Source organism: Kwoniella newhampshirensis, chromosome 13, assembly GCF_039105145.1.
Source record: "Kwoniella newhampshirensis strain CBS 13917 chromosome 13, whole genome shotgun sequence".
Lineage (NCBI taxonomy): Eukaryota > Fungi > Basidiomycota > Tremellomycetes > Tremellales > Cryptococcaceae > Kwoniella > Kwoniella newhampshirensis.
This window is the reverse complement of record NC_089966.1, coordinates 584,398-599,402: the sequence shown is the minus strand read 5'-3', so window position 1 is coordinate 599,402 and position 15,005 is coordinate 584,398. Positions and strand designations below refer to the sequence as shown.

Here is a 15,005-nt window from a genome sequence, read left to right as displayed (position 1 = left end):
CTTCGCGCGACAGATGTCTGATGGATCGCAACTGACAACAATGCATGAAACACCTATGATCACCTTGCCATCGTGCTCGCTTTCGCCCAGGCATGTGCGCACTACTCGCCGTTCATCTGCACGTCATCCTCGGCCCCGCCTCCTTGCGCTTCAAAGGCCGATTGAGCCGCAAGAACCATCTTGTCCTCCTCGAGCTGTTCCGAGATATATCTCTCTCAGCGCCTCGCTTCCATGAGGCCGAATTCAGATTACTCACCTGTTCGACTGAGGCCAGCTTCTGTCTTCTCTCATCGTTCAACTCCGCGTATCTCGCTTGTAAATCCCTTTCTCTCCTTTCCAATATGCTTACTTCCTCTCTGATCTTCTCTAATCTCCCAGGTGCACCCGCCTCTTCTAACCCCTTCAACATCATGAAAGTCTTCAGATCCCGTTGCGTGGAATGAATCTCCTCCATTGTCTCGATTATGCTCTTCCGGGCCTTTGCGTTCAACGCCTGATAGCCTCCTAATTGCTTCGCCAGCTTCTTCTCCGCCTTGGAAGCCTTGGTTGCCTCGGCGACCACCCTCTCTCGAGATGAGAGAATCATTGATGCGTAACATGCTGATAACTCCTCGGGCGAGAGCGAATCCGCCTCAACCCAAGACTGAAAAGAAGGCGAGAAGACTAGACCCTCCAACTCTTTCGCCCAGGTTTGAGTGAAGGCATCGCCATCCTCCTCAGCTGCTAACCCGATAGCGATCTTCAGTTGCTCGTTAGAAGCCCCGGGAAGACCCAATGCGCCTGCGAGTTCCACGTGGATTGCCTTCTTGGCCTCAGCAACAAGGTCATCTTCCGGCATGTCGTAGTCGGAAGGGGCACCGCCAGGTGTGGATGTTCCAGGTAGGGGATGAGCGATTGAATCGTGCTTCATCAGGAGGGCAACTTCGAGGTTGACCATTCTGAACGCCGCTGCCATAGTTGAATCAGCGTCATCTGCTTCGACCGAATTGAGCTCGTCCAAGATCTTGTATGTGTTGACATTGGCAGGTCGAGGCAAGCCCTGCTTGACCACGGAGCTTCTTCTCTCCCGCTCGAGACGCTCCTCTTCCGCTCTAGCAGCTCGTAACCTTGCGTCCCGCTCCGCAGCATCCTCCTCCGTCATTACTGCTCCTTCCTCCTCTTCCTCCTCGTCCTCCTCGGTCTCTGCGAGCTCAAAGTTGTTCTCCGGCTTTGGCAACGATGCAAAACCCGCTTTCAACGCTCTTCTCGCTTCGGCCATTCTTCGCTTTTCGTCCCGAGGGGTCTCTCCATACATCGAGTCACCGTCATTGATACTGAGGTTATCTCGCATTGGCGTTCGGGCGGGTGTAGCGCCAACACCAGCAATAGTTCTAGGGGTGGAGAGAACGCCACCTCGAGCGGGTGTTGCGCCTGCCAAGGGGTTGGGTGTAGCAGCGATTCCATGTCGAGGAGTAGCGCTCTCGAAACCGGTTCCGCCGACATCGCCACCGTGAAGGGGCGTGTTCTCATCTCCTAGAAGTGGTGTTTGAGCGTTGATCATATTTCTCAGATTCCGAGCTTCGGTCATCACGTTGTCCTCTGTCAGAGAATCAGTACATCGTTCAACAACTGAGAGTGACTCGACGGAACTCACGTTGCGGTCCAGTCCTTGGCGTCCTAGCCATCTTAGCCTTGCCCAGAGCCTCGTATTCTCCCAACAAACCCTCGGTCGCTCTGCTTGTCCCATTTCCGCCAACCAGCTCCCTTGCCAATTCTCCGGCTTGCCCGATCTTAACGATATCCTCCAGCTCCGCTTCGCCGACTTGAGGAGTTGGCAAGTTCAGCTTTCTTCTTCTGATGACCTGCTCCTGCTCCTTGAGTTTTTTGATTTGCGCTTCTCGAGCTGCCACGAATTGGACCGCTTGATTGGATTTCCCGTCGTTGCCCTTTTGTCGCTTCTTCTTCTCATCGGCTTCGTCAAGATCTTGTTTTCGCTTTCCCTCCAGATCTCGAAGGGACCGACCGACCGGGGCTGCGTACACTTTGGCGTTCTCCTCTCCCACATCGTAGAATCCAGGAGCGGGTTGCTTCTCGAAGGGGATGTCGGCGTTATACTGGTGTTTTCGTCAGCTAAACGAAGTCAGGGCCGAGGTTCAATTTCGCTCACGTCCATACCATTCTTCTTCTTCTTCGGTCGAAGACTGTGAAAGAGTCAGCAATAGACCAATGCCATTGCAGATTTCACTTACTTGATACCAGCCGCTTTGAGCTCCCTCTTCTTTTGCAAGAATGTCAATCTCTTTGCTTCCTCCAATTGTCTCTCTCGCGCTTTTCTCTTCGCCTTTTTGCCCTGCGTATTTGCCAGTCTCGCTCTTGCTTCGGACAACATTTCCTTCTCTGTAAGCCACAGCATGACGTATCAGCCCAATGCCGTTCGAGGAATCTGATATCAGAAGCCGGTAGAGAGTGAGGAGAACAAGACGACCTACCGTCGTCATCCATATCGATAGGATCCGGTCTGGCCGCTCTGGTCTCTGGATCCGTATCGATTTCTCCCGGCTTCAAAGCTCTGACATCCGCCGCTGGTCTGCTCGCTTCATCTTCTCCTGCCCCTAGTCCCAGCTCATCGTTGTCTTTCGCCTCGGCATCATCTAACAGTTTCTGATATCGCTCGAGACATTGAGTAGCTGTTCGACCGACGATAGGGGCAATTGTGCGCCACTGCGTAGGCATGAGTTTGGCGAGATGAAGTAATTTCTCATCTTCGGTCTTTGTGAGAGGGGTGGATAGTCAGCATCGCACATATCTAATCAATCACCAGGTCATGAAAATTGAGGCCCAAGAGCAAGTAAGACTGGTGAAAGAAGGAGACCAGTTCGCAGTCACTCACCTTTGACCATTCAACCTTCTTGATACTCGGGTCTAACCACTCATACCATCTCGCCTTACATTGTTTCGGTGTCTTCCTTACCAACAACGACGAGATACGAGCCCATTGCTATCAGGCACGCATGAACATCATCAGCATTGATATCTTTTGCCATCCTGCCGCGAAGAAAGAAGCATTTGGCTCACGTTCTTCCCGTATTTCGATATGGCGGCTTTGAGAATCTCGTCCTCCGTGTTTCTCCAGACACCACCTTTGATGATGATTCGAACCTATAAGCCAACATGAAGACTGTCAGATACTTGTCTCTGATACCGACAGCTGTCGAGAAGTATCTGTCGAACGGACTCACCATGATGAATGAAGGATCCGACTATGTCGAATCTAGTCTCGAGAAAAGTGTACGGAGAGATCAATCGTACTGCGTCTGCTTGAGGCTCCCAAGTCACACCGGCGACTCCTTTTCTGCTGCGAGTCTTCCCAAACCGAGCAATCAATGACACAAATCGAAGAACGACAAGAACATATCGTGGATTGTTGTACGTTTAGACATCAACGAAGACAAGGACGAGGTACTGGCCACCGTAGACACACACCCTAATCGGAGAACGTCGGCGTTATCTCAGTGTGGCGTCTCTTCTGGCTCTCCTTGCGAGACCATCGTTGCAGATGCATGCAATGACCAAGATCCTTGACCCGATTCCTATCTACTATACTTCTTTAGACCAATGCTCCTGACGATGACCCCATCCGTAACGTTATGCAGCCGACATGTAGATCATCCTTCCAAGTTATCCCTGCTCAGCATATAAAATCAACTTCTGATCTTCCGTTCCCATCCATTCCTTTAGTTCTCTATCGTTGTTCAGCTCTCTATATCCCTGCGCACCACTGCCGTCCATTGAAGTTCTGTACCGCAAAGCATTCACTCCTGAGCCTAATCTTGCTCTGACTTTTTCGAACAGCTCAGAATGCGAGACAGAAGGATGTACTCTAATGGCGATGAGATCATCGGTCGCTCGATCATAGATTTTGATCTTGATGTATGGAGGTTGAGATCCTTGAGAAGGCGCAGCAGGTGTAGGGATGGTTGTTGCTGACGATGGACCACCCCATGAGGAAGAAGTGGTCGCCGTAGAAGGTCCACCCGAGACGTAGTGAGCAGTTCCGCCGGCAGATTGTCCACCGGTGGCAGAATAACCGGATGAGTCAGGCCGGGAGGAGGGATGTGTATCAATGGGAGGAAGAGGCGAAGGTCCGCGTGACGAGATGCTCTTTGCTCCTGGTTGATGTCCCCACGGTTGAGGAGAATATCGATCTTGATTTGAAGATTTTTGAGAATGGCGAGAGGCGACGGATTGCGATCGAGGGTCTTGTGCGTGGTATGATTGAGGTTCATCCGACACTCGAACCTCCGCCAAGCGTTCCTCCAGCTCCCCGACTACATCCTCTCTCGGTATCTCTTCACAGTAGTCACCGTATTTCGCTGCGAAGAACGTCCTGAATAGTTCGTGGTGAAGTATGTAGCCCGCTTGCCTGTGTCTAAGATCTACCAGAGCACGAACATACGCATCTAGCTCCTCTCGACGGTACTCGGTCAGCTCGTCGTCGATTTCGTCATCGACAGGTCCTGGCATGTAGGGCAGAATCCTCTCAGGCGGTGATCGATCCTCTTCTCCTGGTCTCGGCCGTCCAGCTTCGTATGGGAAGGTATCGAGGAGCGTGATTTGGAAGTCATAAAAGTCCTCGTACGTTCTATACAGACTAAGGGTGTATGCCGGGGCTGAAGGTTCTTCCGGAACGAAAGTTGCGTGAAGACGGAACCAGTAATTTCCCGATTCATTGTGGAAAGATGGCACGCCGAGTACAGTTATGTCACCAGGAGGTAACATTGGATCCTGTTCGGGACGATAGTACGGCTGGGCAGGGACCACAGCTGCAGCAGGTGGGCCAGAGATGGACTGACTGATCCGCCCGTTCATCTGTCCAACAGACGTAGTGGACGTCGACCGAGGCAGTGACGACTGCGACGCAGCCCCGCTTGACCCTTGGTGAGCAGGAGCATAAGGTGAGTTGGCGACGCCTTGGTCCGGAGGCAGATCGAAACGGCCAAGAGGAATAGCCGCTGCCTTGTAGTCCGCTGTGGCTTTCTTCCATTCCTCCACCAAAGGTATCGTATTTGGGAGCATCTCGATCGGTTTCCCGGTCGCAGGATCTCGTATCTCCACAAATGCGACTGGAATGAGTCCAGGTCCTCCCAATCTACCAATCGGTTTGGCAACGAACCTACAGAACAGTCAGTACACCAACAGATGACACCGTAGCTGAACCTGAATAGCCTCACCATTCATGGTTACTTTGCGCTATGACCACTATTGGCTCTCCCTTCTTTGCGTCCAGCTCATCCGGTCTCTCTGCTTGAAAGTCGTATTGCACGATCGCATAGACCCTAAAACCGATGTCAGCAAATGAAGCGCGCTAATAAAACCCAAATTTACGGTTGCTTTGGTCTTCGAGGACCATCAGCTGATATCGGTGGGGACATGCTGGACCCAGGTGGTGACCGAGGATCGCTCTGTTGACTTTGTTGAGAGAGATGACCCTGTGACGGTGTGTACGGCCGGGAGCTGGTGACGGGCAACGCATTTTAGATGGCACGGCTATAAAACTCAGTTGAACTCACCCTCCATGATCTACGGATCTTTGACCGGAAGGGTGTCTTCCCCCTTTGATGAATTCTTCGAAATCGCTCTTCGGTACGAGACCCCTTGATCCTGTGAGTGGGTCTGCAAGACCGTCCCACATCTCATTAGTATTCATCCGCGGCATCCTCATGACTGGCTTTTATCCCTATCCTTCATGACTTACTGAGAGCTTCGTACCATACATCCCTCTCACTCGTCACATACCAGAAATCTCCTTTGGTATAACTCAGCTCCTGTGGATTGGTACTTCTGTGAGAGGTGAGAGCCTTGATAACCTTTTGTGGGGGAGCGACTTTCTCTGAAGGTCGACCAAGAGGATGAGGGTTTGCTCCTCCACCGCCCATGACGTTAGGTAACGGAGGGGAAGGTTGAGGTGAGGATGACGAGCTCGAGCTGTTGTTGTTGAGTGAACGACGTAAGGATTTCATCGTGTCGTGTCGGAATCTGTTGATTGTCGGGTCCGGGCGAGATATCCATCCATCCACTCAATGAAGGGGGAAGGGGGATACTGTATAACGCGCTCGTATGGGTATAGGTGATGCTCGAGTTGGGCGATGAGATGGCCTCGGAACAGATGAATGAGATGAGCGGAATGAGATGTAGGTAGACTAATGAACGGGATTCAGGGATTTGTTGTTGTCCCTGCTTGAATCCTTGCTGAACAGCTTATGTTCCAATCCCACCCAGTAACGTGTTCGCGCACTATCGGGTAGTGATACTATGAGTCACGCTGTGCTATGGGGTGACCAGGTGTCGTACTAGAGGGTATGTGTCCGTGGAATGTGATGACGAGGGATGATCGAGTAGCTCTGGATGAGAAGGATGGAGAGGCGAAAAGACAAGAATAAACCTGCATCGCCGTGTTTGCTCCTTTTTTGGGAACACACACACACAACACGACTTCGAGCGCGTCTACAGTGGGTATACCATCACGCGCGACCACCGAGGTGCTGCGTTGGGAGGACTTGTATCACGCATGCATGCCTCTACATCGGCATGTTACTTGACCATCTCTGTATTGCAGCGGGTCCGACTCATGCAATGCGTGATGCTCCGAGGTGAGCAACATGCATGAACATATAGCACGTACAGTACCAAGGTCATGTGTCCGACTCAGGCAGGTGTCCGATCATGTCTCATTGGCTGATTGCCTGACACATCGAATGATATAACATACCCCTTGATACCAAGACACTGATCATCGTACACCAAGGCACAGGGCGACGAGACGGCTCAGATGACTGAGGCGCAGTGTCTACTCATCCCTCGTTCTTGATTGAACGCCAGAGGTGTCAGTGACCCGCCTTGCCTGGTCGAAATTACAACGTAGGGGTGAACACACATGCGCGGTCCCTGGTGATTGGTACCCTCACACCTGGTCAGACGTACATATACAACAGTCCCCATGGGTGTGACCACTGTCAAGTACCACTCACTTGCGCTGATCAATCATCTACGACGACCGCCCTGGTGGCATCCCCGACCGAAACCCTTGCTTCTATTATCTGCCCGATCAAACACTCGCTGTCATGCTTTTCAATCCAAGTCGATCTGTGATACCTTTCGTCGTGGTATTGATCTGCTCCTCCATCCCCTGCCGAGCACAGATCCTCGCTCTCCCCTTGATCTCCGACCCTTCATTCAGGCTGCTTTCAGGAGAGATATCCGTTCGGCAACAGCTCGGTTCATGGGGTATAACCCTGGGGCCGCTCTCGGTCGATCTCGGTCTGAACCTGGGCAGTCTTTTCGGTCGATATTCGCCCTTGTCCGTCATTCGTGACAAGGAGGAGAGGAGATCCCGTATGAAAGACGAGAAGAAAAAGAGGTTGTTGGGGTTGAATTTGGGATTGCTAAATCTGGGTTTCGACATCGGATCAAGTACGCTCAAGGGCACAGCGAGCAAAACCTCGTCTTCAGCGTCTTCAGCTCCTAGTCAAGCTTTGATCGATCTCAATGTGGGCTTGGACCTCTCGCTGTTCAGTTGGGGAAACGCGGACAATGTAGCTCGTGGAGAGCGCGGTGATACCGAGGTAAGTGGCAGAGTCCGTCGAGACTCTGTTGGGGAAAACGGACGCAAGGATGCTGATGCAGTCGTTTCGACAACAACAATAGTGGTACACATATATCACGATCGGCTCTCCCCCTCAATCCCTTGCCGTACTTCCCGACACTGGCTCCTCCGATCTCTTCGTTTTCGGTCCCACATGCGCTTCATGCCACTTGAACAATCATACATCCTTCTCGCCGCTCTCCTCGTCAACATATACCAACCTCTCCTCCACCTTGTCATTCGTGTACGCCGACGGTTCCGGAGCGTCAGGCTACGCTTCCAACGACGTGGTGACGTTCGGTTCAGGCTCCGACAGTGTCGCCACGAGCGCGTCAATGAATTTCGCGATCGCAGATACTGTCGCCGGCGATGATTTTGCGGTTTCACAACGAAGTGGAGTACTGGGTCTGGGTCTTGATGCAATGACCACTATGCCCCTAACGGATGACGAAATCAGGACTAAAGGCGCCACTTTGTTCTCCAGGTTGGTGAGGAGCAAGAGTCTAACGGAGAAGGTTCTGAGCGTGAGATTGGAGAAAGGACAACAGAGTAGAGGTGTCGTGACGAAAGAGGGTTCGGGACAGTATACCTTAGGAGGAGTGGAGAGTAATTATGTGGTTGGTGGAAGAGCCGGTCTGACCTGGGCCAACGTGATCAGCTCTGGGTACTGGTGAGTTGCATGCTGATCTTGATCGCATCAGTAAATAAAGTGATATATTCAGGGGTTTCGGACTCGATGATATTTCGATCGGAGCCAGCTCGGTGCTCAGAACAGACACCACCACGCCTCGTCGAGCAATTATTGATACCGGAGTATGTGGCTTATTGGGGGTACTCCCCGTGCTAGAATAGGCTGACACGAACGATATGACTTACAGACCACACTCATTATCACATCGACACCCGCCTCAGCCGCTATCCACTCCAGGATCCCAAGCTCATACCAAGATCGATCTTCTTCTATCTGGTATATCCCATGTTCTGTCTCGTTTCCAGTTGTAGGGAACGTCTTCTTCACCGTTGGGGGCAGAAAGTTCGGAGTTCCGATAGAAGATCTGGCTTGGAAGGTGTCCAGTCAATATAAGGGCATGTGTATTTCTGGTGTTCAGGTGAGTGTCCCGCGGGGTCGCCACAGACGATCTCTCAGTCGCAAGGTGGTCACGGATCTGCAGTTGAACAACCTTGATCGTCAGGGCGGAATGTCGTCTTTCACGGTCCTTGGAGACATGTTCATCAAGAACCATTACGTCGTGCTTTCATATGGGTCTGAGGGCGAAGATGACATCCAAGTTGGTTTGGGCGATCGAACGGATATTGCCACAATCCTGTGAAGCTGAGCGTCTAATGTTGCTTAGAGGGTCTGGAACCCTTTGGGCACATCTTGTAGGTAATTGCGAGAAGAAGGGAGATGCAAGTCGTGCTGTGGAAAACCATCATGGACAGTGATTACAGAGCTAAAGGTCCTGACGTCAAAATTTGCGGGAAACAAGCATCGACAAGTATTACAATCACACCGCTCCCTCTCGTGCACTGTTCTGTCATATCACTGTCCATTCAGCGATGACCGTTGGTGAGGGACTACTAGACCTTGTACACAATCACACTGCTCCAGATTGCCCCTATGATATCCACACACTCAGTCAAACACCAGAGCAGCAAAGTCGATGCATTCTACAGACTGGAGCTGTTTTGAGCTTGCTCACACCTCAGGCGGCGGCGAATTTCTCTGCAACAGCATCCCATTCGGGAGTATGTTGTGTATAGTAATATCCGCCCGGGGGAATCATGGCTCTGAAAAGCCCCAGCAGATATCCTAAGTCGCAAGATTGGGCAAAAGCCAGAGGGAGCAGATGAGGGCGGATCAGAGCAGTGCTGAAGTCTGAACCGAAATATCGGATTGCTTCTTGGGCCAATTTGACATCTTTCCAAAAACTAGCAATGCAAAAGACCTCCCATGGTGCGGCCGATATTGCGTCTCTTGCTCGAATTCGGAATCGATCGATCATACTGTCGCAGCTGTATTTCTGGCAGAGCTCTATGATTTTTTTGAACTGAGGCCAATTGCTGACGTGGTCGACCGGAGCGTTACAGATGTAATCCAAGAAGAGGGAGAGGTCTCCACTCGCGGCGTCCATGGGAATTGGCGATTCCTTCAGATTGGGATTGGACAGCATGTCGCGGAAGAAGGGGCTGCCGATGAGATCATCAGCGTTCGGGCAATCCTTATAAGCCATCTAGTTGCACTCATCGACGTACCTAGCTGCCTTGAGGTAGTATGAGTGGACCGGAAAGTGAATATCGTCGGTACTGACGAGGATGATATCTGCCTCGGAACCCATGTACTCTTTTGTCACGACCTTGTGGTCTTCATCCTTGGGGATGGTCGAGCCTTTTTTTGGCGACATTTCACGTCGATTATGTGGTTGAGAGCGAGATTATTTGATGTTGTATGTCGAAAGAGCAATTTACCATCTGACAGTAGTAAATATAGGAAAGCTGAAGGAGCGGACGGAAGGTGTGTCTTTCCGTTGCTAGAGTTAAGTTCGAAGTCCTCGGTCATACAACAGCATTGTGAGCATAGTAACCTAAACTGAGTCACGATGCGGTATGACTATGCCACGTCGCATACATCGACGGATATGTACATGTTACACTCAAGACAAGCTGCATCCGCCTCCCGTCGTACTGCACGCTGCATGTAAGACTGTAATGATAATTCTATGAGCTGATGGAACCATCGCTCAGATTCCTTTGGTCGCTTGTCCGTTTGCCCGCAGAGACCGGTTGCATCTCCCACAAAGGTCTAGATATAATGGATGTACTTGTCGTGAAAGACATGAAATGGCTATCGTCTTGAAAGTAGTCTCATGGCAGTCAGTAACTTATGCCATGGTATCAAAGACGCGCCTTGGGCCATGGATTTGTCGTTTCTCCCATTCGTTCTCCCCTCATGCGATCAGCTTTCATGCATACTTCAGCTGACGAGATCGTTACACACCACTAGGTACAGAAGCGAAAGCATAGACCAGCAAGATTGCTGCAATGTCGTTTGTCCCTTCAGTGAAATTGTCAATTTAGCACCTCGGACCTTGACCTGGGCACCGAATCCAACCTTGTAGCGGCAATCAATCGGGGATCTATCCCCTCACTCTTTTGACTTGGACGCTCGATGAGTTCACCTTGCATCTCGTCATCATTCAATCACCGTCATTCTCGTTCTTGAGCAATCTCTCACACGCACCAGGCCGATAGATCCTCGCACCTCATCATTGCCGTCGTACATCGTTCCGAGGAGAATTTATGGCTTCGAAACAGCTCCAAAGTGAAATATCATTGAATTTCCCTCCACCCCACCAAAACAATCAATAACATCATCAACAACAACAACAACAATCAACACGAACCGCGAAAATCGGAAACGAGGATGCCTTCGGCTAGAGACGTGGTCATCACAGCTAGCTATGTGAGCCCTCTCGAGAGACTGGAAGCTGAGGGAAGGAGTGCTACGAGCCGAGTGAGTGGTCTGGACACATGCATACATCGCTCTATACCTCGAAGTCCACCGTTCTGGGTGTCCAAACGCTGATTACTTGCTACACGCAGGCCAACTCGGCTTCCACCACTACAGGGTCCTGCACGGCGCATACCCCTCTCACCACGACATCATCCTCATCCTCTCGGTCCAGGCAAAGTCCACCACCAGTTCCTCCATTGCAGCTCAATTTGTTTCGACCAAGCTCTATCGCCTCTATCAATACACTTTCCAGCTTCAGCTCCAATAGTCATTCGGATCATGATCATGAGGAGGAAGAGTCACCATCGACACCAAAAGCGTCAGCAGCGAGCAAGCATTACTTTGACTTCGGGCTAGCACCACCTGTCTCCCCCTCGCGAGCGAATGGTCAGAACAGCAGAACAAGACTAGCAGGATCATCTTCCACTTCGTCCAGTCCGGGCAACACTCAAGGCGGTGCTCTGACTCCGAAACGGAGTTTTACGGTCACTTCGCGACGATCACCTTCTGTCTCGAAAACGTCACAGACATCCCTGGCATCTTCATCATCCACTCCTGCGCGATCGCCACCATTCGAACTTCGGCCTGTTCCTAGTCGTAATCGTCAACGATCGGTCTCTGATGCTCAGACGCGCGTTGCGCCGCCCGCTTTGCATCCGGAAGAAACGGAAGTAGCAGCAGACTGGGCGAGTGTGCATGGGGAACAGGGGAGTGATTGGGGAGATGACGAATCGCAGTTTGAATGGGTCGACGCGGAAGGTGCGCAAGAAGCGGCAAACGGGGTGGAAGGAAAGAAGAGCTCAGGAGGTTTGAGCCCCACGAAGCGATTGACGAGATTGAAATCCGTCGTCTCGCGAAGCACCGGTAACGGAGATGGACCCAAGAAGCTGAAGAAACCATTGGTGTTACCTCGACGAGCGGCTCCTCCGCCACCGACAGATATCGCATCGGCTGAGAATGTCAGACCACCCTCCTCGTCGAAAAGCAAGGTGTCACAGACTGAACTACGTCCCGCCAAACTTCCACATTGTCAAGGCGAGCATCCACGACGAGCCGGAACACTGCGTGCTCCTTCGGACAATTCTCGACCCCCATTGGCAGCCCGGTGGACTGATGGACCCAACCGGCGCTCCCCAAGACCCGACACATATCATTCCCCTGCACCCGGCCAGATCTACCCCGCTCGAAACGCGCCCTCTCCCCAGATGGTCGCTCTGAGAGATGAACCTAGTGGGCAGCTTCCTCGGATGCCGATCAACTCGACCCGCAACTCAGCCATGTCATTTCAATCTGCTTACTCACTCTATGACCTGGACAGTGATAACTCCTCTCCGTCTACACCGAGACCGGAGGGGGAATCTGCGTTTCCGAAAGGCAAGTATGCGAAAGTCTCGGTCACAGCTCTGGAGCGAGAGAAAGACACCAAAGAGAAGATCACGTCGAACTCTCCAAGGACCACGAGCATAAGCGACACAGGGCAGACACCAGAAGATCTCGTTCATGCGGGTATCGAGGCTAGGGGAAAAGGCGACATGGCAAAGAGTGCTTGGTACTTCATGAAGTCTGCTGAAGGAGGCAGTGCGACGGGGCGGATGTATTGGGGTAAGTGTTGATCACCTCGCATTGGATACTAGATGCTGAAGGATTCTGGTCCTGGTAGGCCTGGCACTGCGACATGGGTGGGGAGTCGCCCGAGACGACAAGCATGCATTCGTCGAGCTACATCAGGCATGCGATGATTCTCTGGCTCAAGGGGGACTGGACTTTCATCAGTCTCCCGCCGCGGTCAAACTGACAAGTCACCAAGAGAAGACGTTGACGGTCAGTCAACTTCACACTTGTAGAAGCTGGATTGCAAGCTGACCCTGTTCATGATGCAAATAACAGAAAGACCTTGCGGTGGGAATGTTTGAAGTTGGGAATTGTTTCCTTGAAGGGGTGGGAGTGAAAAGGGCGCCGGATATCGCTTTAGAATATCTCAAATACGCAGCCAACCTAGGAGATCTTGCTTCTCAAGAACGTGAGTTGCACAAACAAGAGTCGTTGTTGTATCAACTTTCACAAAGCAATCTGACCTTCGATTGGATAGAGCTCGGCTTCATCTTGTCGAAAGGGGCCAGTGGAATCAAGAAGGATATGAAGGAAGCTGCAAAGTGGTATCGGATGGCTGTGAGTTGGTGGACCCCCTGAAGGCACAACGACAGACGACTAACGAAGACTGGTCTAGATCTCCCAAGGGTCAAGCAATACATTTGGCTTGGCGTGGGTATGGAAGGTGAGTGATAGCTATGACTTTTACAACCTGTTTCTTTCCAGCACATGTATTGACTTTTCTGGGGGGCGGGTAGGACAAGTACATGACATAGTGCACAGGACGGTAATGGACTTTGGGGAGATGAAGGACACATTGAGATGTAGCATACGAAACGGATCAGACCAAGGACGATGGACATTTCAATCGACAGTCTTGTGACAGCCTGATGATGACGGGGAGAAAGCGAATGAGAATGTCATCAAGTGTATAGATAGTCCGCTGTCAGACATGTACGTGAAGTAAATTGATACCTTTGATTTCTGATGAGGACTTATGACGCGAAATGGTGGTAAAGAAGTACGACATGTTGCCAGTTGCGTGGATGCGTAATGCGAAATGTGGGAAGTAGTAGTGAGTCTTCCCAGATCTGCTGTTGGGACAGGTAATCGTCGTCTGCTTCACGCATGTACGATACCACTCGAGGGTGGACGTGACCGTGCCTCTCATAGTAAATGATGGGCCAACGTGCAACATATCCGACCCATCTTATACCGCTTTCCCCAAAGTGTGAGTCACCTTGACTGCATTCAGGTTCCCAGGACGAAAACGATCCGCACTTGCCGACACTACGGCTCTGCAAGCGATGGTTTCCCTTCGATGTCCGACGCCTGCGATCGATTGATGCATTCCTGTCAATGTTATTTGTTGTCGTTACTGTGCGACTGACAGCCACATGAATCTGTGTTATATCCCAATTCGCCGAGCTAGAGCCTCTTCTGACCGACTAGATCCACAGATACCTCGATCCCATGACGTTTTCTGTATGAGAGAGGAAGGAAAGAACTCAGCGTTCCACGGCATTCGTTCATTCCGTTCCGTCAGTCCAGTATGTCGAAAAGTAAACAAGCAAGAAAGCAGCAGGGATGATGATGATGGAGACCCTTGTCGTTTTCCCCTAGTGGACACGGAAGATGGCACGGCACGGCACGGCACACTACGAGGAAGAAGCTGATTGTTCTCTCCAAACAAAACAAATGCAAGGGGGAACGAGAGATGGGTGGATCCTCTCGAATGAGACATGTCATCTTTTTCTTTCCCTTTGGCTTATTAGGTGAAGGTGAGGTAAAAACGAAAGCCCCTGATCAAACATTTCTCTACGGTGCAGGAAGGGAAAAGAAGCGCGCCTGATTTCCCTCCCGTGTGGGTGATTTCCTTTTTTTTTCTTTTTTACTTTTAGTTCAGGGACATGTCATCCTCTCCTCTGCTTTACCTCATGGCACAGAGACGAGACGATGATCCCGCCAAAGAAAGAGAAAGAGAGACAAACAAAGCAAAAACAGTACCATCCATTGAGCAGTGTCCTTGAGGTGAAAGGGCCATAAGGAGGGAAAGAGCAAATGGAAAGCAACAGTTGACTTGTTGGGTGCATGCATTCTGCTGCCGCCTGATCTCATCCCTTCCCCCTCCCACCGCCCCCGGTTGTACGGTCTGGATTTATGGTACTGACCACCGTAGTGATTGTAGTTCTTCCACACCGACTAACATCACATCTCGTTGTGTTATCGATTCCAGTGTTGTCTCCCTTGTTTCTTGACCTTGTCCTTGCTCTTGTCCGA

At 51.3% G+C, this 15,005-nt stretch overlaps 5 protein-coding genes across 5 annotated transcripts; 2 read left to right on the top strand and 3 right to left on the bottom strand.

Annotated features, from left to right (window-relative positions):
* Nucleotides 1–101: 101 nt before the first annotated feature.
* IAR55_006183 (pre-mRNA-splicing factor CEF1) lies at nucleotides 102–3,221 on the bottom strand (the record flags this gene model as incomplete). Its single annotated transcript, XM_066949270.1, has 9 exons — nucleotides 102–194; nucleotides 257–1,578; nucleotides 1,634–2,093; nucleotides 2,147–2,180; nucleotides 2,229–2,376; nucleotides 2,469–2,748; nucleotides 2,870–2,977; nucleotides 3,055–3,138; nucleotides 3,219–3,221. 9 exons carry the CDS (start codon nucleotides 3,219–3,221, stop codon nucleotides 102–104), a joined length of 2,532 nt encoding a protein of 843 aa, XP_066800278.1.
* Nucleotides 3,222–3,657: 436 nt separating this feature from the next.
* IAR55_006182 (uncharacterized protein) lies at nucleotides 3,658–5,999 on the bottom strand (the record flags this gene model as incomplete). The annotated part of the gene is made up of 5 exons (XM_066949269.1): nucleotides 3,658–5,152; nucleotides 5,211–5,315; nucleotides 5,365–5,493; nucleotides 5,550–5,652; nucleotides 5,735–5,999. The coding sequence occupies 5 exons, from the start codon at nucleotides 5,997–5,999 to the stop codon at nucleotides 3,658–3,660; spliced, it is 2,097 nt and encodes a 698-aa protein (XP_066800277.1).
* Nucleotides 6,000–7,100: 1,101 nt separating this feature from the next.
* On the top strand, nucleotides 7,101–8,952 carry IAR55_006181 (uncharacterized protein; the record flags this gene model as incomplete). Its single annotated transcript, XM_066949268.1, has 5 exons — nucleotides 7,101–7,601; nucleotides 7,684–8,291; nucleotides 8,344–8,434; nucleotides 8,500–8,730; nucleotides 8,815–8,952. The coding sequence occupies 5 exons, from the start codon at nucleotides 7,101–7,103 to the stop codon at nucleotides 8,950–8,952; spliced, it is 1,569 nt and encodes a 522-aa protein (XP_066800276.1).
* Nucleotides 8,953–9,327: 375 nt separating this feature from the next.
* On the bottom strand, nucleotides 9,328–10,026 carry IAR55_006180 (uncharacterized protein; the record flags this gene model as incomplete). Its single annotated transcript, XM_066949267.1, has 2 exons — nucleotides 9,328–9,811; nucleotides 9,878–10,026. The coding sequence occupies 2 exons, from the start codon at nucleotides 10,024–10,026 to the stop codon at nucleotides 9,328–9,330; spliced, it is 633 nt and encodes a 210-aa protein (XP_066800275.1).
* Nucleotides 10,027–11,045: 1,019 nt separating this feature from the next.
* IAR55_006179 (uncharacterized protein) lies at nucleotides 11,046–13,501 on the top strand (the record flags this gene model as incomplete). The annotated part of the gene is made up of 7 exons (XM_066949266.1): nucleotides 11,046–11,135; nucleotides 11,225–12,737; nucleotides 12,796–12,956; nucleotides 13,023–13,155; nucleotides 13,225–13,304; nucleotides 13,363–13,410; nucleotides 13,484–13,501. 7 exons carry the CDS (start codon nucleotides 11,046–11,048, stop codon nucleotides 13,499–13,501), a joined length of 2,043 nt encoding a protein of 680 aa, XP_066800274.1.
* Between the last annotated feature and the right edge of the window lie 1,504 nt (nucleotides 13,502–15,005).